At 43.0% G+C, this 24,440-nt stretch overlaps 1 protein-coding gene across 5 annotated transcripts in view; it reads left to right on the top strand.

Annotated features, from left to right (window-relative positions):
• WDR25 (WD repeat domain 25) overlaps window positions 1-24,440 on the top strand; it is a 260,069-nt gene that overhangs the window by 4,286 nt on the left and 231,343 nt on the right. For all 5 annotated transcript variants that reach the window (XM_033951544.1, XM_033951543.1, XM_033951546.1 and 2 more), the window contains exon 2: window positions 562-1,336. In XM_033951544.1, coding sequence (XP_033807435.1) covers window positions 614-1,336 — 723 coding nt within the window. In that variant the 5' untranslated portion in view covers window positions 562-613. The remainder of the gene's footprint in view (window positions 1-561; window positions 1,337-24,440) is intronic.

Raw genomic sequence — 24,440 nt, 5'->3', positions numbered from 1 at the left:
TCGAATAAAGCTAAATTCACTATTTATATATTTATTAATAAGTAAAAAATAATATAAAGAAAATAAGTAATATAAAAAGTAAGAAACATGTAAGTAAGAATTATGAAGAATCCCACCACCTGTATCTGTTTGATAAAGGTGGAAATCTGAATTCCTAATTGGTGAATTGGATTGAGAAAGATTTAAAAAAAATACTGACAACACACTCAGGGCTATTGTATTGTTAAGATTTGATTGGGTACCTTAGAGGGAACACTGGGACAATTGGCCCTTTTGTCAGCCGGAGAGCAGAGGTAAGCAGCAAGAATCTTAAGATCTACAAGTTCTGAGTTACATACAAATCTGACTTAAGAACAGCTTTAAAAACGTAACTCGTTCTTAACCCGGGGACTGCCTGTACTTGCATTGTGCCAAAGAGAGCTCATTCTGCATCTGTTTGAAAATTCATTTAATAGCTTTTTGTGAAGACATAGAATTAGCTGCCTGTATGATATGCAGCTATGCTGCACCAATGAACTTAAGGCTGCCCCAGATCTCTTGAATTATTACTTTCTCTTGCAGGCCCTATGCATGGTTGAAGAAAGTCTTGTGACACCATTTATTTGTATCTCTGATGACTTCATTAGTTTCCTATGATGATTCTGATTCAGAGCCAGATGTATGGAAGACAGAAATACCTAATGGTTCCAATCAAGGGAAGAGCCTGGATTGCCCCACCACTTTTCAGACCAAACACTTTTCAGCAGATGAATTAGACCCTGGAAAACCCTACAAACAGAAGTCTATCACAAATATTGGTGATATTTGCCCTGATAGTGTAAATGAAGACTCGAAGCCTTTCCCAGTGACTTATTCTAGCAAAGTTAGCTTGGATACATGTTCAGGATCAACAAGCCCATACCTCTGTTATAAAAGCCAGGGTCAGTCATTAGACTCTTTATTAAAATCTGTGACTGTCCCTGCAAATGTGCAGAAGAGAGTGCATGAGGACCATGTCTTCCCAGCTGTGGGAATTAAGCCATATATCCCTAAAAGAATGAGGCAGGAGCAGCCATCTGCTCTAAAAAATTTGACAAAAGATGGGGAAAAACAAAAGCAGCCTCCAGATTCTACAATTAAGCCAGTTAAAGGAGAAGAACATTTGTCTTCTATGACTTTCAGGGTTTCTGAAACGATCAAACCTTACTTGGAAGCAAAGTACAAAGCAACAGAAATTTCAAGAAGTCTGGTGTTTCAGATGTGTGAGCACCAAGGACCTGTTAATAAAGTCCAATGGTGTCCTGTGCAGCAGTACAGCCACATGCTTCTTTCAGCATCTATGGATAAATCCTTCAAGGTAATATATTGATGCAAAGGAACAGTTGTTTTAAAGGCAATATACTGAAATAACCTAATGACAACTACTAGGCCACACCCCTGTCTCAAGCATGGTATAAGCCAGTGTCTCTCAAACTGTGTTCCATGGCACACGAGATTTTGGGTGTGCCACAAGAGATTCCAGAATTTTACTTTATTTTTAAAAATTCCCTTCATAAATATACACTAGAATAGAAGACATGTGCATCGCATACGCAAGAGTCTGTCAATGTTTTGAGTGTCTGTGTGCGTAAGGACACTGCCACCCTGACGAGCATCATTCTTTAACTTGATTGGTCCTTGAAAACTAACGGCAAGTAATTTAATTTTAATTTTTTATGCAGTAGTTATCCCTAACCTGAGCAACAAAGCAATCAAGGTTTTGTTACCATTTGAATCCTCTTGTCTTTGTGAACTTGGATTTCCAGCTCTGACAGAAATTAAATTGGAAACCCCCCCCCCAAAAAAAAAAGAATGATGGATAATGAAATGTGTGTCTGCTTGTCAACTATCGAGCTGCGTTCATTTGCACTCAAAAACAAACACATCCATTGCATTGATTAGCGATTCTATTCTATCTACTGGTACTTTAGTTTCACCATTGTTACAATTACCCATACACCTCCGGACTAGATGGACCTAAGGTCTGATCCGGAGAAGGCATTTCTTATGTTCTTATGTAACCCTCTCTTCTACAAAGCTATGCGGTAACGGCCCGGAAGCCCATAGACATTTAAAGGGCTTCTGGGCTGTTGCCGCGCGGCAGCTGCTACCGTGGCTTTGTAGAAGAGGGGGTAAATTTTTTGTTGGCTTTGCAATTGTATAATTTCAATTTATAGTGTGCCGCAAAAAATATTTGCTTCGTTTAGGCCCTCTTTTACTAAGGTGTGGTAATCGATTTAGCATATGCTAACGCATGCATGTTAGTCTATGGACGCGTTAGCATTTAGCGTGCTAATTCGATTAGTGCACCTTGGTAAAAGAGGGGGTTAGTGTGCCAGAGCTAAAAAAAAGTTTGAGAGAGACTGGTATGAGCGTATAAGCAGTTGGGTTACAAAGTGAGCACAGGGAATAAGATCTAGCTTAGAGATAGGGTTTGATTATTATTATCTGTTATTGCATTGAGTATCTAATATAATAAAATGGTAGGCCGCGCATGCGCACTCAAAAGTCGTGTTCCCTGATCCATCGCGGAAACACGAGTGTGCATGCGCGCCAATCAAGCTTCCCTGCTCTCCACCTCACAATACGGAAGTTTCTTTACACGCTGACGATCGCCTCCACAAGCCTGCTCCCAGCCAGCCGACGATCGCCTCCACAAGCCGGGACTGGGATACAAAGAGCGCCTCCACCCCCCCCCCCTCGGGACGAACCGAAAAACTGACCCCGCCGCCCGGGACCCGAGTCCTTTGCCCCTCCATCCTTCCCTTCCCTTCCCGCGGACCCGACTACAAACCTTGCGATTCCAGCATGTGCAGCAGTCTTCACACGCTGCTTCGGGCCCTTCTACTGCCCTGATTTGCTCTGCCGCGTCTTTGATGATGTCATCAGGGACGTGCCAGATTAAATCAGGGCAGTAGAAGGACCCGAAGCAGCATGTGAAGACTGCTGCACACACTGCTGGAATCACCAGCTTTGTAGTCGGGACCGCGGGAAGGGAAAGGGGGGTAGAGGAAACGCTAGCTAATGCTGCTGCACAGGGCACCCGTTAATGTAATGGGCTTGCTTTCGGGAGGGGGTAGGGAGACATAAGGGGGCCACGGAGAGACAGTCAGGCATGGAACAACAGATAAATACAGGTAGGCAGGGGGCCAGGGAGAAAGACAGAGAGACATACAGAAAAAAAGACAGGGGGCCAGGGAGAGAGACAGACATAAAGAAAGACAAACAGACAGGGGGCCAGAGAGACAACAGATAAATACAGGTAGGCAGGGGGGCCAAGGAGAAAGACAGAGAGACATACAGAAAGAAAGACAGGGGGCCAGGGAGACAGATAGAATAAACACAGACAGACAGCAGAGAAAGAAACGTTCCCCCCCCCAGACAAACACTAGCCAAGGATAGAGAGAGAGAAAGAAAGAATGACAGACAGGGGGCCAGAGAGACAGACAGAAAGAAAGACAGACAGACATCTATTCTAGCACCCGTTAATTTAACAGGCTTAAAGACTAGTTTTTTATAATTACTGAATTACTGCGCTATTTATGTATGGAAATAAATTGTTCATAAATTGTATTTTATTTTGCTGTAGGCTGCACGGGGGGCAATTCTTTGGGATTAAAAAAGACAGATGATAAAAATATAATGTGCTAGGAATTTAACCTGTTTTCTCAAGATTTGTTTGAGGCTATACTGCCATTCCAGGTAGCACAGTGTAAGATACATTTAGTTACTGTGCTGTAAAGTATCTGTACTTTTGCTAGGTTTATTGGATAACTCTGTTCTTGGAGGTCTTGTTCATTGACAGCTTGACCCAGTGGCCAAAAGCTTTGCCCTTCCACCACTCGTAGGCTCTGCCTATGCCTACCTTGGTCTAATGGCCTCTGGAGGGAGGAACAATCTCCAGTCAGTCCTGCCCATACCAGCTCTGCAGTCAAAGATGGCTGCCAAGATTCCTGCAGCAGCCTTATTTGACTGTGTATGTTTGGTTGTAATCCTCTTGTTTAAAGGCAGAATATAAATAATAAACTATAACCTTACAAGGCTGCCACATGAAGTTATGGCAGCCATTTTGATTGTGGAGCTGATATGGGTAGGAGTGACTGGGGATTGCTCCTGCACTAGGGCTTCTAAGGTAAGCCTGGAGAGGGCCTTCGGATGGTGGGAGGCTGGTACCTTTGGTTGATGGTAGTGGGGGGACTGAGTGATTGTGGGAAGAAGGGGGAGTTGCAGTCTCAGCCTAAAATACACTGATACTTTAGCCAAAACCGAAGCATGACAACCCGGATTTCAGGCTGGTTTTAGTGTCAAAACCAGAACTGTAATTCGGTTGGCCTCTACTGTCATCCAAGAGTTGATAATTTCAATATAGAGCTCAATATATCCAAAATAACAATCAATACATTAAAAAAGAATACATACTCAGAATTAGATTGGGGGAAAGCTTGAGCGCTGTTTTCAACAATATTGTATTAAGCTGAGAGATTGCTCTTTGTGCCTGATGTAATTGGCAGGAACACAAGTCATTGACATTCAGCTCTTCAGACTGTGTTGCCAAAGCGGCTGCATAGATTAATAAATATTTCTGTCTCCCTTGGAGAAGATTAGTGCTTTATAGAGCAGGGGTCTCAAACTGACTTTCATGTTTTTAGGGGATTTGTAATGAATACGAGTATGTATGAGAAACATCTTCATGCCTACTGCCCTCACTGTATTCACATTCCTGCTTACATACTGTATTCATTAGGGATAGTCTTAAAATCTGAATTATTGTGTGGCCCTGGAGGACCAATGAGACCCCTGTTATATTGATTTTGTTTTCTATCCCAGTCTCCCCAATGAGCTAAGAACGGGTTACAGATTAACATACGTACATTGTAAATAGACAACGAGTGATATACTGTACATCATATACAGTTAACGGATTACAATTTGCTATAATTATAGTACAGTACTCCCTTGAAATTTGTAGGGGATATGTTCGCAGAGTGACCACGAATGCTGAAAAACCGCAAATATCGGAAGAGTACTGTAATCGGCACTCCCCCTTCTGAGCCTGGCACGCGGAGAGCCGGTTTTGCACCAAGAGGCGACAGTAGTGATTTTCTATGCAGATGGCCCCCCACTCCTATGTCCAAGGTGAAGCAGGGACACCTACCCACCAACGGAGAGGTCTCACTGTGTAGCCCAGTTCTTCCTGCTCACACCCACTGGTTCACCGCCTCGGGAAACTCAGTTTCCCCGTTGCCGGTTCCTGCACACTCCTCCTCCTGCACAACCCCGCACGGGAAGCACGCTCCAGGTTTCCGCAAGAAGGGGCGTTACCTAGCACAGGTTTTGGCGAGTGTGCTGACGGGAGTGATGCGATCGCGATGTTGGTGGTGGGAGGAGGGAATTTGTAGTTCTGATTTCCCCTTTCACTGCATTGTGGGAGGGTGCATGGGAGGCGCATGGCCAGGGAAAAGCGCAGGTTAGGGAAGGGACAGAGAGCTTTTCATTGGTCAGTCAAAAATTTACTTTCTTATCCTCTGCCTTTGGTTACTGGTCTGTTATTGACTTCATTCCTTCATAAACATAACTGTCAATATACTGTTCTTGAGGGTCATAGTCCCTGGTTTTTAGACTATCCTTAATTCATTTGCATGAGAGAGAATTGTATTTATTTATCTATTATATAGTTGTGTACACCCGAGCGGATGCAATTATAACTGATGCATTTATATCTTGAAAACTAGACCAATACAATGCAACTTCTTATATCCCGCAATTTTCAACAGGAAATCATTGCGGTTTGTGGCCTTTGAGATTTGCAGGTTAGAAACCCGATACTCTTATCAGACTCTTCAGCCCAGAAGTGGCTGTGAATATGTATGTTGGAGTCTGTTTTGTGTGATTGGTACTACATAAATTCAGTTCTATGGCCTTGGGATTCTCCTCTGCAGTTTTGGTGTTTACCTGTGTGCTTGGACGCCCCTTGGATTGGGCCTTTAGCAAATGTGCCCCCCAAATAAGCTTCTTTTTCTATTTCTCTAAGTGGGGTTGACTGAAAATAGTAGCTGTCTCATGAAAAAGTTACTTTTTTCAGGGTTGGAAATGTGTGAGGATAAAATATAATCCCTCTAGTGCTAAACTACTTGTAGAATATTAAGAGGTTTGAAATGGTTTCAGCCTTGGAGCAGCCATGAAACATTTGTTTTCAAGTACCGAACGACACGGTGACAAAATTCATCACTGTTCCCGTCCCCGCAGATAACCGCGGGAAACCATCTTCATGTCACTCTTTAAGGAGAGAGGGAAGAATCAGAGTATAATTGGACACAACTACTGCCCTGCAAGCTTTGCTTTGAAGAATGCTGGTGTAGAAGGACTGAGGCTGAAACAGACACTACAGAATGACAGTCTCTGGTATCCAGAGCAGATATTGTGATGTCATAATGCCTCATTCCACCAGTGCCTAAGAACCAATCACATCAGTGATGTCACAATGGCTTCATTATCCTTGGCTCACATAAGCACAGCCACTGACCCGCAAGCTTTGCTTTGAAGAATGCTGGTGTAGAAGGACCGAGGTTGAAATAGACACTAGAAAATGATATGGGATTATTTCCCGCGGTTATCCGCGGGGACGGGAACGGTGATGAATTTTGTCACCGTGTCATTTCCCATCCAGCCATGTGTGGTTGGCTTGCTACTAAGTTGTAGATTTTCTGCTCAGCTGCTGGGAGCTAAACTCTCCAGGTATCATTCTGACATGTCAGCTAAAACACCCATCCCCGTTCATTGTCAGACTACGGGCTCCTTTTACGAAGGTGCGCTAGCATTTTTAGCACGCGCTAACCCTGCGCTACACGGAAAACCCTAACGCCAGCTCTATGGAGGCTTTAGCGTGTAGCGCACGGGGCAATGTAGTGCTCGCTAAGCGCACACTAAATCCGCTAGCGCACCTTCATAAAAGGAGCCCTAAGTTCAAAAGATTAAATATTTAATAGCACAGACTTTTAGACATATATGAGTAGAATGCCTGAAGTATTAAAAGCATCCCTTATGTTAAATTTCTACTGTCAGCCCAGCTCTACTTGTAATAGGGTGAAGTGTTGGTCAGGCACTTGGTAGTAATTTTGTTTAAAATAATAATTGAAAAAAAAACCCCAATTCTAATTTGTTTGGAGCATCACCTACTCCCAGCCTTTTAGCAGTATTAGCAGCGTTAAGCTCGATTGAAAACAGTTCCCCTGATGAAGCTTTTGCAAAACAGAGGCCTTGTTGGGAATCTGTTAAATGGATGTTTGGCATTTAAGCTACTCTTACACTGTGTACAACATGTGAAGAATACTGACAGGGGGAGCATCCAGTGTGCCTATATGCTTTTCTGCCTTGAGCTGCATGTTGAGTGGACCACATATATGAAGATAAGTGCTGTTTGTTTAATTCAGTATAACTGTAGTAAGAGTTCTTGGAATGACTAAGCCTGCGGTTTTTGGAATTATGAATATGCCAGTGTAAAGTGGAGTTTTTTGCGACCAGGGTTTCCAAGGTGTGTTTTGGTTCCTGTGGAATTTTTAGTCTATTCGATTCAAGGCCCTCTTTAACATATAACGCTATGGCTCTTCCAATTAGATCCACCCTATCACTGCGATTATAATTTGTACCCCACTATGGCAGTGCCCCATTGATTATCTTTCTTCTACCAGGTCTCCGAGATGCCTATTATATCTATCTCTTCATTTAGTGCAATATATTCTAACTCTCCCATCTTATTTCTTAGGCTTCTGGCATTTGCATACAGACATTTCAAAATATGTTTGTCATTGCTGTTTACAGTTTGCTCAGCAGTTGGCATGGATAATTTGCAATCTGTCTGATCTGTATTTAAGGAAACCGAATCTATTGTGGCCTCTATTGTAGCCTCTCTATTGGGATGCCCTGTTTTCTCTATTATGGTGATATCTTTTAAAGATAACTTGTTCTGAACCATGCTCTTTTGAGCAACTGTTGTCCTTCCCCCAATTTCTAGTTTAAAGCTGCTCTATTTCCTTTTAAAATGTTGATACCAGTAGTCTGGGTCTACCCTTCCCCAGAATGTTGCCCAGTTCCTGACAAATCTAAAACCCTCCTCCCTGCACCAACACTTCATCCACACATTGAGACTCCAGAGCTCTCTTGGGTCCTGCATGTGGAATAGGGAGCCCTGGAGGTTCTGGATTTTAGCTTCCTACTTAAGAGCCTAAATTTGAATTCCAGAATCTCCCTACCATATTTCCCTGTGTTACTGGCACCCACATGTACCAAGATAGCAGGCTCCTCCTGAGCATTGTCTAAAATCTTATCTAGATGACATGCGAGGTCTACCACCTTTGCACCAGGTAAGCAAGTGACCAAGCAATCCTCACATTCACCAGCCACCCAGCTATCTACATGCCTAATTATTGAATCTCCCACTACAACAGCCATCCTAATTCTTCCCTTCTGGGCAGAAGCCCCTGGAGATATATCCTTGATGTGAGAGGATGTTGCATCGGCAGGTCCTGGCTACAGGATTACTTCCTACTTCACCAGGGTGATGCTTTCCTTTAAGAAGACCTTGTTCCTCCAAGGCAGCATAGAGGCTGCCAGACTAGAGGTGGAACTTACAGCATTCTTGTAATTCTCCTCTATGTACTTCTCTGCCTCTCTCAGCTCTTCCAAGTCTTCTACTCTAGCCTCAGATTGCTAGGAGCTAAGGAAATATTTTTTTACAGAAGGGCGGTAGATGTTTGGAATAGTCTCCCGGTAGAGGTGGTGGAGACAGGGACTGTGTGATTTCAAGAAAGCCTTGGATAAGCACTTGGGATCACTTAGAGAGAGGAAGAGATAATGGTTACTGTGGATGGGCAGACTGGATGGGCCATTTGGCCTTTATCTGCCATCATATTATACAATGTTTCTATAATATCCTACTAGGGAGATTTATATAGTAATCTGTGAGGATTAATAATAATAAACTTCAATGCTCACAGAGCTGTGAGCATTGAAGTTTACAATGTTTCTATAATCATAAAGTTATAGACTTCACAATGCAGGTGTAAAGAGCCTTAGCCTATAGGGAGAGGAGATGCAAATCTTAAGAGCCATGTAGGGGCATAATCGAAAGGGACGTCTAAGTCCGTTTATGTCCATCTCGCAAGTCGTCCAAAGTTAAAAAGAGCCTAAGACACATTTTTTAAATATACGTCCAACTTTTTTTGACTTTTGAAAATCGTCTAATTATACGTCCTGCCGATCTGATCGTCCAAGCCGCTAAATCATCCATCTTTATACTACATTTCCGTCCAAGTACAAAACGCCTAGAACAAGCCCTGTTGGACGTGGGAGGAGTCTGCAAAGTGGTGGACTGCACACCCAGACATGCTACCTAAATAGTGGGGTACCTTATAGGGCACTGCTGTGAACTTCACAAAAATGGTGCCATGGCTTCTCCTCACTACAGCTCCCTTATAGGTTATGGTGAGCCCCCCAAACCACCTCCAGAATCCCCTAGACCCACTTATCTACCACCCCAATAGCCCTTATGGCTGCCTGAGCCACTTATATGCCAGTACAAAAGGGTTTTGGGGGTGTATAGGGGAGTACACATGTTTAAGTATCAATACAGTGATTACAGGGGCTTATGGGCATGGGTCCTCCTCTCCATGGGTCCCTAACAGCCCCCAAGACGACTTAAGCTGCCTCTGGGCTGGACGACTAGGCTTTCCTATGCCAGGCTGCCAGGTGATGATGGTCTGGAGGCTGAATTTTAAAGGTGTGATTAATATTTTTATAGGGGGATCGGTGATCACTGGGGTAGTGTGTGTGGGGGTCTGTGTTATGTGTTTTCAGTACTTATCTGGTGACTTTAGGTGGGTTTTTGTGACTTAGACTATGTTTTACATTAACTATTACATTAAGGAATAGGCTAAATGGCAATCAATCTATTAGAATCCAAGGAAATCTCTCTTGCCATATACAACCAAGAATGCAATACTGGGGATATCTCAGAATGCAACTCTGATGAATATCAGCGTAGCAGCATAAGAACATAAGAAGCGCCATCTCCGGATCAGACCTTCGGTCCATCTAGTCTGGCGATCCGCACACGCGGAGGCCCTACCAGGTGTATACTGTCAGCCTAGAGGCCTCTGGGAGATTATATCAATCTGACCCTGGCATGGGAAGGCAGATAGACCCTTAGGGCAGGGAAACTGTTTTAAGTAGCCCTGATTGATATATTTTAAGTTTCAAGTAGCCCTGATTGAATCATGGCTAGCTAAAAGGTGTTAATGCCTGATTAAGAGGGTGCTTAGGATAATGGTGCACAGATCAAGCCAGAGACTTAATCCCATCAGGTTTCTCACCCTCCTTTGTTAATTAAATTAACCATTGTCTCAAACAGTTTACAAATTCTAAACAGAAAGATACTGGGAGATACAATATTTTCTCTATTCAGAATAAGATTCCAAGGTATAAACACACAAGTATCTCTCTCTTTTTCTATGCAGCTATCAAGAGCTCTCTCTTTTTCTATGCAGCTATCAATCGCTCTCTCTTTTCCTATGGAGCTATCTCTTGGCTCTTCTGCAAGCTTCTATGTCCCTCTCTGCCTCTGACCTCTGTAAGGCAGTGAGACTGCTTGCTCTCTGCTTAAGTGTAATGCTCTCTGCTTAATTGTAATGCTTATAAATATTACTTTTCTGTAAGCCTATTTCTATAATATATTCTTTATGCAATCACCTCTGGTTGTGTCTATTATTCTACTTCCTGGTGAGTCATCTGTGAGGGAACTGAACCTGGGACCTGGCGTTTGTCAGTACGCCTTTCACTTAACCCCTACCACCTAATATTGTGGGGGCCACTTTCAAACTGACATTTTATACCTGGCGTAGTTTTTTTTTTTTAGTCACCTATATCCTTCTATGCCTCATAAGAACATAAGACATAAGAAGTTGCCTCCGCTGGGTCAGACCAGAGGTCCATCGCACCCAGCAGTCCGCACCCGCGGCGGCCCAGCAGGTCTATGACCTGTCCGGTGTACCTTGACATAGCCCTATGATCCCCCTTTTTCTTCTATCTATACTCTTCCTAACCTATTTCTACTTTTATCTGTACCCCTCTTCCTAGCCTATCTCTACTTTTATCTGCACCCCTCAATCCCCCTATCGTTCAGGAATTTATCCAATCCTTCTTTGAATCCCTGTAGCGAGCTCTGCCCTATCAAAGCTGTTTTTGCTACTCTTTATTATATATCAGCCATTAGCTTTTATTAAAAACTTTATTGAAACTTTTTTATCTTTATCTGTTATGTTTTTTTCTAATTGGTTATATCCATTGAATCTTCTACAATATTTTTCATGTTCTTCAACTTGTCATGTTATTGGACTTCATCTTATTATTTAAGCTTATTCATTTAGGCATTCCAATCTCTAACATTCATAAATGGACTTGGCATTTTTTTTTAAATTGTATGGCCGCACTGTTCCCCACCAACGTGTTTCGCCTTCTTCTTCAGGACGGGGCTAGTGCTGCAACTAAATCAAAACAACAAACAAACTTCATCGCAACAAACTTACAAAGATAACCTTTTCCATTCCATAAGAAATTCAAACATACCAGCCTGTTTAAATATCATTGTCCAGTTCTTTGGATTCTTGGTTGTATATGGCAAGAGAGATTTCTTTACATGGTCTAAGTCACAACGTCCAAGTTCCGTCTAGGCGCTGTTGTTAAACTTTCGGTTATACATGTACGACTAAGTCTAAGACAGCCCACGTCCCGCCCAATTCCCGCCCTCGACACGCCTCCCGAAACGCCCCGTTTAACTTTGGACGTTGAGCGGCACTAGGAAGGCCTAGGTCGTTTTAAAATACGTCCAAAACCCGGTTTTATTATCGGCGCTTGGACGTTTTTGAGAAATGTTCGTCCAAGTGCCGACTTAGGCCGGTTTTTGGACGTTTTTCTCTTTCGATTATGAGCCCCTTAGCCTATAGGGAGAGGAGGAGATAGTGGATTTTGCAGACTGAATAGGCCATTTGGCCTTTATCTGCCATTATGTTTCTATGTTTTACACGTTGCCCATACATACGACTCTCACCAACTGGGACATAATCCAACATGTGACAGTGCAAAACACTGGATAACCCCCATCTTTCTGATGGAATGCTGACTTCATCTTAATATTGCCAATTTCTTTATAAAGTTGCTAAGGCAGTTGGAATATATACACTAAGGTCGCCTAAGATTGTTGGTTATATGTTAATTAGGCTATGGTAATATTTAGTTTTTATTACTGTTTTGTATTGTAATTGGTAGGTATTTACAGTATTTGGCTATGACTCCCTGAGACCTTTATTTTTTGATTTAACTCATGACTTTTCAGTAGCAGCTCAAGATGAGTGACAATAAGATACAGTGGGTGTTTCCCTGTCCCCAGAGGGCTTAATATCTGTTTGTACCTGATGCAATAACGAGTTAAGCGACTTGCCCAAGATCTCAAGGAGCAGCAGTGAGATTTGAACCATTCTTCCATGAGTCTCAGCTCACTCCTGCACTTTGTTCTATTCTTTTGGACTTTGAATTGGCATTATTTTATATCAAGTGTTTTGAATTTGATGTTTTCTGGTTTCATTATCCTCCAGGTGTATAATTTATTGTTTTCTTATCTGTTATTTTTATCTCAATGTACATTCTTGTAAGGTGGTAAACCAAATTTAACAAATAACAATAATTATAGATATGTTCCCTATCTGCACATCTTACTTTAGGTTCCTAAAAAGTGGCCATAAGTAGGGGAGGAGACAAGTTAACATAAGAATTGCCGCTGCTGGGTCAAACCAGTGGTCCATTGTGTCCAGCAGTCTGCTTGCGCGGCGGCCCTTAGGTCAAAGACCAGTGCCCTATTAGAGTCTAGCCTTACCTGCGTACGTTCTGGTTCAGCAGGAACTTGTCTAACTTTGTCTTGAGTCCCTGAAGGGTGTTTTCCCCTATAACAGCCTCCGGAAGAGCGTTTCAGTTTTCTACCACTCTCTAGGTGAAGAAGAACTTCCTTACGTTTGTACGGAAATTGATCCCCTTTTAACTTTAGCGCGTGACCTCTCGTTCTCTCTACCTTGGAGAGGGTGAACAACCTGTCTTTATCTACTAAGTCTATTCCCTTCATTATCTTGAAGGTTTCGATCATGTCCCCTCTCAGTCTCCTCTTTTCAAGGGAGAAGAGGCCCAGTTTCTCTAGCCTCTCATTGTACGGCAACTCCTCAAGTCCCTTAACCATTTTTGTCACTCTTCTCTGGACCGTTTCGAGTAGTACCTTGTCCTTTTTCATGTATGGCAACCAGTGTTGGATGCCGTATTCCAGGTGGGGGCATCATGGCACGGTACAGTGGCATGATAACCTTCTCAGATCTGTTCGTGATCCCCTTTTTAATCATTCCTAGCATTCTGTTCACCCTTTTCACCGCCGCTGCGCATTGCGCGGACAGCATCATTGACTTGTCTACAAGTACTCCCAAGTCCCTTTCCTGGGGGCTCTCTCTGAGTACAGCACTGGACATCCTGTATTCGTGCGTATGATTTTTGTTACCGACACGCATCACCTTGCACTTATCCACGTTGAACCTCATTTGCCATTTTGCGGCCCATTCCTGTAGCGTGTTTATGTCTCGTTGTAGGTCTTCGCAATCCCTCTGTGTCCTCACTACTCTGAATAACTTTGTATCGTCCGCAGATTTAATCGTACCAATTTCCAGGTTGTTTATAAATATGTTGAAGAGCACGGGCCCGAGCGCAGAACCCTGCTTAGAGGCTGATTCTGCAAATGGCGCCATAAGTCAGGCAGCGGTAGGTGCCCTACCACCGCCTAACTTAATTGTTTTAATAATAATAATAATAATTTTATTTCTTATATACCGCCCAACCAGAAGATCCGGGCGGTTCACAGCAAGAGAACTGAGGCATATCAGTGAAGATGCAAGATACAGTAGGAATCGGTAGGAATTGTCCCACTAATTGACTGTGCCAATTAAAAACCAATTAAAATCTCATTTAAAAAAATGTAGGCGCCGGAATCGCATCTACGGAGGCACCTAAGGTCAGAGTCTGCGTGGTTTGGGCCGGAAATGACCTTAGGCGCTGCTAGGTGTGATTTTTACACCGGCGCCTACCCTCAAAGGTAGACGCCGGTAATTTAGGTCTTTAAAACCCTGGCCTACATTACCAGCGCCTACCTTTAATGGGAGCCACGATTCAGCAAACGGCTCAGCAGCATGACTGACACGCGATCAACGCTGTATTTGTAGGTGGCTATTGATTACAGCGCCGTTTGCAGAATCAGGCCTTTATTGCTTATTTCCATTGCTAGCGGTTTAAAATCAGATGAGCAGAAGTCTTTAATTTAGGTACCTACTTCAGTAAATCTTGGAACCTAAATTTGGCTGAAAGTAGACACCTAAATTTAGGTGCTCGGCTTTTTATTGACTGACCTCTAAATCTCCAGTTTTCTTTACCACCGACATAGTACTGAAGGTGAATGCCTAATATTCACCTCAGGTAATCTAGTAAGTAGTTCTTGTATTGATCATAAAAACCTTGTTATAAGATCTGGAGATTTATTATCTATTTCTCACCATAATTCTTATATATTATCACATTCCACTTCATTTCTAAATCAGATTCCTGGACTTCTGTCCTGCTAGAAGAGAAATCGTTGTACAAATCTGGAATACATCTTTTTTTTTTTTTTTGCCACCACTAGGGGACACTATCAGATAACAAATGAGGAGTAATATATATATATACAGTATATATATATATATATATATATATATATATATATACAGTAGTCTCGCATTCCAGTTGCACGATATTGTTACTCTTGGCCTATTGAATACTTGAGTTTTAGGTTTAATTACTTGCCTCTTCAAACCCAGGCATAAGACATTCAGGTGCAGTAAATCTCAAATTTAACAATTGCAAAAATAAAATTGAGAAACGTAAACAAACATATTTTTTTTAGAGTAAATCCAAAAATAATGTTACGTTGTAAAAAAGCACCCTGAACTATTACAGTATAAATAGGGTTACCATAGAAGCAGAAGGAACCAGTTCCTAATAAAAGTGAAGTCCCAATATTGCCTTGTTTTCTTCAGATGTACTTGTTTCAGAAAAATCTGGTGACCAGTTATGTTGTCTGAGTTGTTAAATTGCTTCCAAGTGCAAGTGGCATGATGTTACCACTCGTTAATCCATAATTAGTATCTAACTATAGTTGGATGATCTGAGATACTTTGTGCTGTGACTTCTCAGATTCAAAGCCATTTGGAGACAGGTTATAAATTCACAAGACTCAAGAACTTCCCTGCTTCCTAGATGGCTGTCCAGGGTCAGATTCCCGCTCCTCCCTGTCACTTTCCTCACCTAACCTCCCCTACAAATCAGCCATCTGGTAATAGCACTGAACACAATACAAAGATATCAGTAATACACATATCACAAAGCTAGCATATTGCAATTAATACATTCAAAATAAGACACTTTTCTACCTTTTGTTGTCCTAGAGCAGGGGTATCAAATGTCGTTCCTCGAGGGCCACAATCCAGTCTGGTTTTCAGGATTTCCCCAATGAATATCCATGAAATCTATTTGCATGCACTGCTTTTATTGTATGCTAATAGATCTCATGCATATTCATTGGGGAAATCCTGAAAACCCGACTGGATTGCGGCCCCCGAGGTCCGACATTTGACACCCCTGTCCTAGAGAGTGACACAGGGAGTGAATCTTGTGTTTTGATCAGCTAGGGCCATAATCTTTTTGAGAGCGACCCACTGATATACTGTCAATATCTAAAATTAGTTTTGTTGAACTTCTCAGCGATCCTTTTTATATTAAAAAAGTGTGTTTATAAAGAACTTGAAGCATTCTGCTACCCATGAATCCTCTCCCTTTTATTTTTTAAATAAACGAGTGATCTGGAACCAGTGATAACTTGTGCTCGCATTAAAGCCCTCTAGAGCCTGGCCATTGATAATAGGTGTGGAGACACAGATGTTAAATGTCTTAAAATAAAACAAACAATTTTCCCAGTGCATGTAACTGTTTTTGCTTCTTCTCAAGTGTGATCATACAGCCCTTAGGTGCTTCCTGCTGTCCTTACAGTAGCATTGTAAGCAGCTTCTTTTGAATGTTTCTTTAAATAGCTTTTTGAGCTTTGAGCTTTGAGAGGAAGCCAGAGCAGGTGGCCTTGGAGTATTTGTTTGTGTGCATAAAAACAGGAAACTAGGGTTCCTGTATGGAACAGCTTCATTCATTTTGCATGTAAATACTATTGTATACTTCATTTGCTTGCTTTTGTGTTATCTAGTTAGCTAGCACGAGAGAGGTGAAGAGGAAAGATGAATTAGGGATCTGAAAATGAGCAGGGACGCTTTATAGAAAGACCAACTGCAGGTGTGTGGAATTACACTTCTCCCTCCGTATTCGCTGCGATAGGGGATTAACAGAACCGCAAATACAGAAAAACCGCCAATAACTTTTTCATATGTTATTCACTGATTTCTATTAAAAACCATTGTGAATATGGTGAAACCGCAAATAACATGGTAGGAGACCTGGCCTGTTCCTGAAGGAGAGGCAAAACATGGTGAAGAAAGTGCTGGGAATCGGCGATTTTCTCTGTAAACACTTGGAATCAGCGATTTCTCTATGCAAGCTGACATAATTTGGGGGAGGAGCCAGCAAGCTAAAAACCATGAATAATCGAAACCATGAATACTGAAACCGCGAATACGGAGGGAGAAGTGTATGTACCGCTAAGATAACTTTTTTATTCTATTGTCGCCATTTAACTGGAAAATCTGAACCTTATTATGAATGTGAATATAGTGGGGTGAGAGAGCCTCAGAGTACGGAGCAATTAACCCGGCTGGGTTTCAAACGTGAACAACTCGCTCGCTCCCTATCAGATCATAGGGCAAAAACCCCTTTCCTTCCTATTAATCAAATAAATAGATAACATAAGAACATAAGCAGTGCCTCTGCCGGGTCAGACCACAGGTCCATCCTGCCCAGCAGTCCGCTCCCGCGGCGGCCCAAACAGGTCAAGACCTGTCTGAATCATCAGAAGGGGCTCCCTTGCCACCTTGGTTTCCCATTTAAGTCCTGCCTTCCTATCGAAGTCCTAGCCCTCCGGTCTTGCACATGCACGACCTGGTTGGTTTATACTCATTACCTGGTTAACTTCCTATACTTGTGTTACATCCCAGCTCCTCCCTCAGTATCCCACGATCCCTTTATCCCTCAGGAATCCATCCAATCCCTGTTTGAATCCTTGTACCGTACTCTGCCTGATCACTTCCTCCGGTAGCGCATTCCAAGTGTCCACCACCCTTTGGGTGAAAAAAAACTTCCTTGCATTTGTTTTGAACCTGTCTCCCTTCAGTTTCTCAGAATGCCCCCTCGTACCTGTTGTCCCCTTCAGTCTGAAGAATCTGTCCCTATCCACCCTCTCTATGCCCCTCATGATCTTGAAGGTCTCTATCATATCTCCCCTGAGCCTCCTTTTCTCCAGGGAGAAGAGCCCCAGCCTATCCAACCTCTCGGCTGGGTTCCACGGTGGGTATTTTTTCTATTATTTTTGGACCACGTGGTCAGACAATTATTAGGATTGTTCCCATTTTCCTCTCGTTCCAATTAATCTCCGTCTTATCGTCTATGGGCTCCTTTTACTAAGCTGCGATAGTGGTTTTAGCGCGTGCTAGATGCGTAGCGCGGGTGTAGTGCGCGCTAAAATTCTGCGTACACTAAAAATGCTATCGCAGCCTAGTAAAAGGAGCCCTATGTCTTATTTTTTTATGTCTTTTATGTTAGTTCTTTCCCCTTTTTTTTTAATGCTGTAAACTTGTTATTTTAATTTTGTAAAACCGCTTTGAATATGGATAAGGCAGGCTATCAAATTTGAATAAACTTGAAACTTGATTTATTCTTAAGAGACATACCCCCTGTTTTACGAAGCCGCGCGGCAACGGCCCTGAAGCTCTTTAAATCTCTCTGGGCTTTGGGGCCGTTATCGCAGCGCAGCTTCGTAAAACAGGCCCATCGCCACCACAGCTCTTTACTTTATAGCAGTGGTTCCCAAACCTGTCCTGGGGGACCCCCAGCCAGTCAGGTTTTCAAGATATCCCTAATGAATATGCATGAGAGAGATTTGCATATAATGGAAGTGACAGGTATGCAAATCTCTCTCATGCATATTCATTAGGGATATCTTGAAAACCTGACTGGCTGGGGGTCCCCCAGGACAGGTTTGGGAACCACTGCTTTATAGCTTTTAAAAGTTAGTTCCTTTGCGTAATCGTCTTTGTTCCTTTAAGCCCTAATCTTGGAAATTTTTTTTTTTTTTTCGAGTTTGCATTGTCAGCATGTCCTGAGTATTTTGAATTGTGCTTTGTATGTGAATCATAAGTCTTTTGCTTCTCTTAACAAGCTACATGCATGGAGATGCATATACAGATATGTACATGTCAAAGACGGGCATTAGCACTTTTTCTGTATCCCTGGTGGCTGAAGATAGAGCCCCTTAATCTGAAATGAGGATTCCGGTGCTTTCTATCCTTGATTTGAAAGGATAAAAAGCACTTCCTGTAAAATGATCTTTCTTATAGCACATTTCAGTCCGATACTAATTTACCATAAGTGAGTGAGCAACTCGAGATGTGAGCGTCGAGTGCGCCTAATGATCCTGTGCCCTGAAGCAATGGCGTTCCAGCCGTGAAGCCGTCGGGGGATCTTAATGCTCAGATAAGCGTTCTATTTTTGATGAGATTTTGCTTATATATCTCATTGTTTTGATAGAATGTCACTAATGGAAGTTTTTTTTTTTTTTTTAATGGATGGTTCGAAGCAGAGCCAATGAGTTTAGCTCACTTTGTTTGTATACTTGGAATTTTTCCCTGTGCCATCTGAGTCTTTTTTTCCCCCTTCATTCAGTGTGTAGGCTGTGCATTTAATTTTGTTTACTGAAGTGGTACTATTATTACTGAATTTTGTATTATTCCGCCAGTTCTTCCCTCTATTTTTTATCTTTATGACTCACTTATGGTAAAAACAAAACAAACACAACACATCAGCCTTTTCATGTAGCTGCTTAGAATTCTGAAACTTTGGGGTCTTATAGAGATCATAAAAATAGCCATACTAGGTCAGACCAATGGTCCATCTACATGTAGCCCAATACACTTCTCCCTCGTTATTCGCGGGGGATACGGGCAGAGCCAGACCGCGAATGGTGAAAAACCGCGAATATCCGGCTCTGACCCACCCCTACCTCCCTGCCGCCTTTCTGGCCTTACCTGGTGGTCTAGAGGGCTTTCGGGGCAGGAGCGATCTTCCTACACTCCTGCCCCATGCAGATCACCATTAGGAAATGGCTGTGGGAGTTCCCGTCGTAATCTCGAGAGACTACGGGAACTCACAGCAGCCATTTCCTCTTGGCGATCTGCACGGGACAGGAGCGTAGGAAGATCGCTCCTGCCCCGAAAGCCCGCTAGACCGCCAGGTAAGGCCGGGAAGGCGGCAGGGAGGTCAAAGGTATGTTTTTTAAAATTTTCTCCCGCCCCAGAAAAAAATCGTGATTAAGTGAAACTGCGAGTGCAGAAACCGCAAATGGGGAGGGGGAAGTGTATCCTGTTTTCACAGTGGCCAATTCAAGTACCTGACAAAACCCCAAATAGTAGCAACATTCCAGGGCAAGCGGAGGCTTCTCTTATACTGTATATATCTCAATTGCAGACTATGGACTTTTCCTCCAGGAATTATCCAAACCTTTTTTAAACCCAGCTACATTAACTGCTGCTATCATATCCTCTGGCAACAAATTCCGGAGCTTAACTATTCTCTGAGTGAAAAGTATTTCCTCCTATTTGTTTTAAAGGTATTTCCCTGTAACTATTGAATGACACGGGGACAGATTTGTCCCCGTCCCCACAGGAACTCAATTTCCCCGTCACAGGGAGTTTTGTCGCTGTCCCTGCCCCATTCCTGCAAGCTCTGCCTTAACCACACAAGCCTCAAACATTTATGATTTTAAAGTGTTTGAGGCTTGTGCAGATGAGGATGGAGCTTAGGCATTGGTGGAATGAGGCATTATGACATCACAATCTGAGCTCTAGAATGTTGCTACTTACGATTTTGAAGGGTTTGAGGCTTGTGCAGATGAGGACAGAGCTTAGGCATTGGTGGAATGAGGCATTATGACATCACAATCAGCTCTAGAATGTTGCTACTTATGATTTTAAAGTGCTTGAGGCTTGTGCAGATGAGGATGGAGCTTAGGCATTGGTGGAATGAGGCATTATGACATCACAATCTGAGCTCTAGAATGTTGCTACTTATGATTTTAAAGTGTTTGAGGCTTGTGCAGATGAGGACGGAGCTTGCAGAAATGGGGCAAGGACAGGAAAAGAATTCACGGGGACGGGATGGGAAAATGAGTTCCCGTGGGGACGGGGAAAAATTTGTTCCCGTGTCATTCTCTACCTGTAACATCGAATGTCCCCTAGTCTTTGCAATTTTGATGAAGTAAAAAATCGATTCCCTTGTACACGTTCAACATCACTGAGGACCTGCTGCAGATGCATGCTGCCCAAGTTTAACACTTATGTGATCCTGGACTTGTTAATCATTCCTTTCTTATCTGAATGTGAAGCTGTCTTAATTCATTTAGGCACATAGACATAAGAACATAAGCAATGCCTCTGCCGGGTCAGACCTGAGGTCCATCGTGCCCAGCAGTCCGCTCACGCGGCGGCCCAAAAGGTCCAAGACCTGTGCAGTAATCCTCTATTTATACCCTTCTATCCCCTTTTCCAGCAGGAAATTGTCCAATCCTTTCTTAAACCCCAGTACCGTACTCTGCCCTATTACGCCCTCTGGAAGCGCATTCCAGTTGTCCATCACTCGTTGGGTAAAGAAGAACTTCCTGGCATTTGTATTGAATCTGTCCCCTTTCAACTTTTCCGAATGGCCTCTTGTTCTTTTATTTTTTGAAAGTTTGAAGAATCTGTCCCTCTCTACTCTCTCTATGCCCTTCATGATCTTGTAAGTCTCTATCGTATCCCCTCTAAGTCTCCTCTTCTCCAGGGAAAAGAGACCCAGTTTCTCCAATCTCTCAGCGTATGAAAAGTTTTCCAGACGTGTCGCTCTCCTCTGAACCCTCTCGAGTAACGCCATATCTTTCTTAAGGTACGGCGACCAATATTGGACGCAGTACTCCAGATACGGACGTACCATCGCCCAATACAACGGCAGGATAACTTCTTTCGTTCTGGTAGTAATACCCTTCTTGATTATACCTAACATTCATGGAGGACAAAAAGCTTGTCTATATTTAGTTAGTTGACCATTTTTTCTATAGTATGTTATTTGCCTGTAGGAGGGACTAATACTTGCTGGGATTAATATCCTACTATGATCTGCAGTGTTATAGGAGATATATATATATTTTTTTCTCTGCCACCTATTTTCTCTGATTATTACCATTGTACCATTTTCGCTGATTGTCCAGCCCTTCTTCATTGTAAACCGCCTCAAACTACTATGGCTTTGGGGGTATATAAGAAATAAAATTATTATTATTATTATTATATAAGCAACCTCCTTTATTCCCTCTGTGACTGTTAGAAATTTCTATATATGACACAACTTTTTAAAAAAATAATTTATATTCTGCATATCCTAGAATTCTATGTGGATTACAAATTATTGAGGTACTCAAGCATTATTCCCTAACTGTTCCGGCGGGCTCCCACTCTAATGTACCTGGGGGCAATGGAGATTAAGTGACTTGCCCAGGGTCAGAAGGAGCAGTGCGGGATTCAAACCCACAACCTCAGGGTGCCGAGGCTATAGGTATAACCACTGCACCACACACTCCTACTTGATTTGTTATGGTACATGACACCTGATATTCTTTCCTGATGCCATATACATTTGGGGGGGGGGGGGGAATTCAACAAGGAGCGCTAAGTGCATTAGCATTTGCTAACCACTAAAGACACTCATAGGAATATAATGGGCCTCTTTAGTGGGTAGGGACTGATTCTATATGTGGTGCCTGAAACAGCAGGCGCCTCGAAAAATGGCATCTGTGGCGTGTCAATCCCATTCGGGCACCAGTTAGAGAATCGCGGCTACTGGCGCCTATTGACGAACTTAGGCGCTGGTAAGGTAGGCCAGGGTTTTAAAGGCCTACTTTTCCGGTGCCTAGGTTCATAGTAGAATCGCGCCTAGCGGTGTTTAGTGACCCCCTAAGGCCAACTCTGCCCCTAAACACGACTACTTAGGCATGCAGCATCAGTAAGCACCGCTAGTCACTGGTTCCGGTAGGCGCCTAGATTAAAAATAAAAAATAAATTGTTTTTAATCGGCTTTTAATGGCGCAATTAATTATCACACCATGTAAAGCCGAGCCCTTACCCTTTGTTGAACTCCCCCCTTATTCTCTCTGTGTAAGTATAGTGATCTTGTCCACTTTGTGCCTGCTTTGTGTTCGTACTAAAGAATGACATGGTGACAAAATTCATCACCGTTCCCGTCCCCGCGGATAACCGCGGGAAACCATCTTCATGTCATTCTTTAAGGAGAGAGGGAAGAATCAGAGTATGAATGGCCACAACCACTGACCCACAAGCTTTGCTTTGAAGAATGCTGGTGTAGAAGGACTGAGGTTGAAACAGACACTACAGAATGACAGTCTCTGGTATCCAGAGCAGATATTGTGATGTCATAATGCCTCATTCCACCAGTGCCTAAGAACCAATCACATCAGTGATGTCACAATGGCTTCATTATCCTTGGCTCACATAAGAATCAGAGTATGAATGGCCACAACCACTGACCCGCAAGCTTTGCTTTGAAGAATGCTGGTGTAGAAGGACTGAGATTGAAACAGACACTACAGAATGACAGTCTCTGGTATCCAGAGCAGATATTGTGATGTCATAATGCCTCATTCCACCAGTGCCTAAGAACCAATCACATCAGTGATGTCACAATGGCTTCATTATCCTTGGCTCACATAAGAATCAGAGTATGAATGGCCACAACCACTGACCCGCAAGCTTTGCTTTGAAGAATGCTGGTGTAGAAGGACTGAGATTGAAACAGACACTACAGAATGACAGTCTCTGGTATCCAGAGCAGATATTGTGATGTCATAATGCCTCATTCCACCAGTGCCTAAGAACCAATCACATCAGTGATGTCACAATGGCTTCATTATCCTTGGCTCACATAAGCACAGCCACTGCCCTGCAAGCTTTGCTTTGAAGAACACTGGTGTAGAAAGACTGAGGTTGAAATAGACACTAGAAAATGACATGGGATTATTTCCCACGGTTATCTGCGGGGACGGGAATGGTGATGAATTTTATCACCATGTCATTCTCTAGTTCGTACATCAGGGTATTTTGGGATGATTGTCATTAAACCCGAGAAGAGCTTGACTCCATGCAGTAGTATCCTTCCAAAGATTCTGCCAGGCGGCACATGCTGGAAACGAGAGCCTTTCGATCTTAGCCACACTTATACTGGATCCTGTGCATGGCTTCATGTCCTGGCTTGCTGCTTGCGAATCACAACTTTCCTGGTAAATGGCTCGTTGTCGCACCTAGTTTGCATAGCAACTGTTGCCGAGTGAAATCTGCGTCTGCTCTAAATCAAAATTCCAGTCTTAACTAACAGCAGTATTTCAAGCAGTAATAAAAATTAAACACCCGTGGTAAGAACATGTGTTATTTCACTATACAAATGTTTCTGACGATTGACATCCCAAATGAAGAGTTATTACAGTGATTTGGTGGAGTCAGCCTTTCTGAATAAGAACACGAAGGACAGTTCTGTAATCTAGATCAGTGTTTTTCAACCTTTTTACATGTGGACCGGCGGTTGAAGAACACGGGGCTAAGTTGTGGGCCGGACCCCGCCCATCTCTACCCAATCTCCACCCCAGACCCTGCCCCCATAATACTAATTGCAACTTGCACGTCCCGTGCCTCATCTAGAAGCCTTCCCTCTGACGTTGCAACGTCAGAGAGAAGGCTTCTGGTTCAGGCGCAGGACGCCCGTAGGAGCCACTGCCCGTGGCTTTGTGCACTGAATCAGATAGGAAGAGGGAGCTGGCTCGAAGATAATGCCGCATCGATCGCACCGTGGTCCGGTGGTTGAAGAACACTATTATGGGCCTGATGACCTGTGGACCGGCAGGAAATTTCTGTGGACCGGCACTGGTCCATGGACTGGTGGTTGAAGAACACTGATCTAGATGCTCACATTTGTGTGTGCAAATGTCTAGAATACGATCTCTTCCGTGTGTATATGGACATTTACTTCTGAAAGTGCCAGCAAGGTGCCTACCTTACATAGCG

This window comes from Geotrypetes seraphini, chromosome 7 (genome assembly GCF_902459505.1).
Source record: "Geotrypetes seraphini chromosome 7, aGeoSer1.1, whole genome shotgun sequence".
NCBI lineage: Eukaryota > Metazoa > Chordata > Amphibia > Gymnophiona > Dermophiidae > Geotrypetes > Geotrypetes seraphini.
Note: the sequence above shows the minus strand (reverse complement) of the source record. Positions and strands in the feature narration are given on the sequence as shown.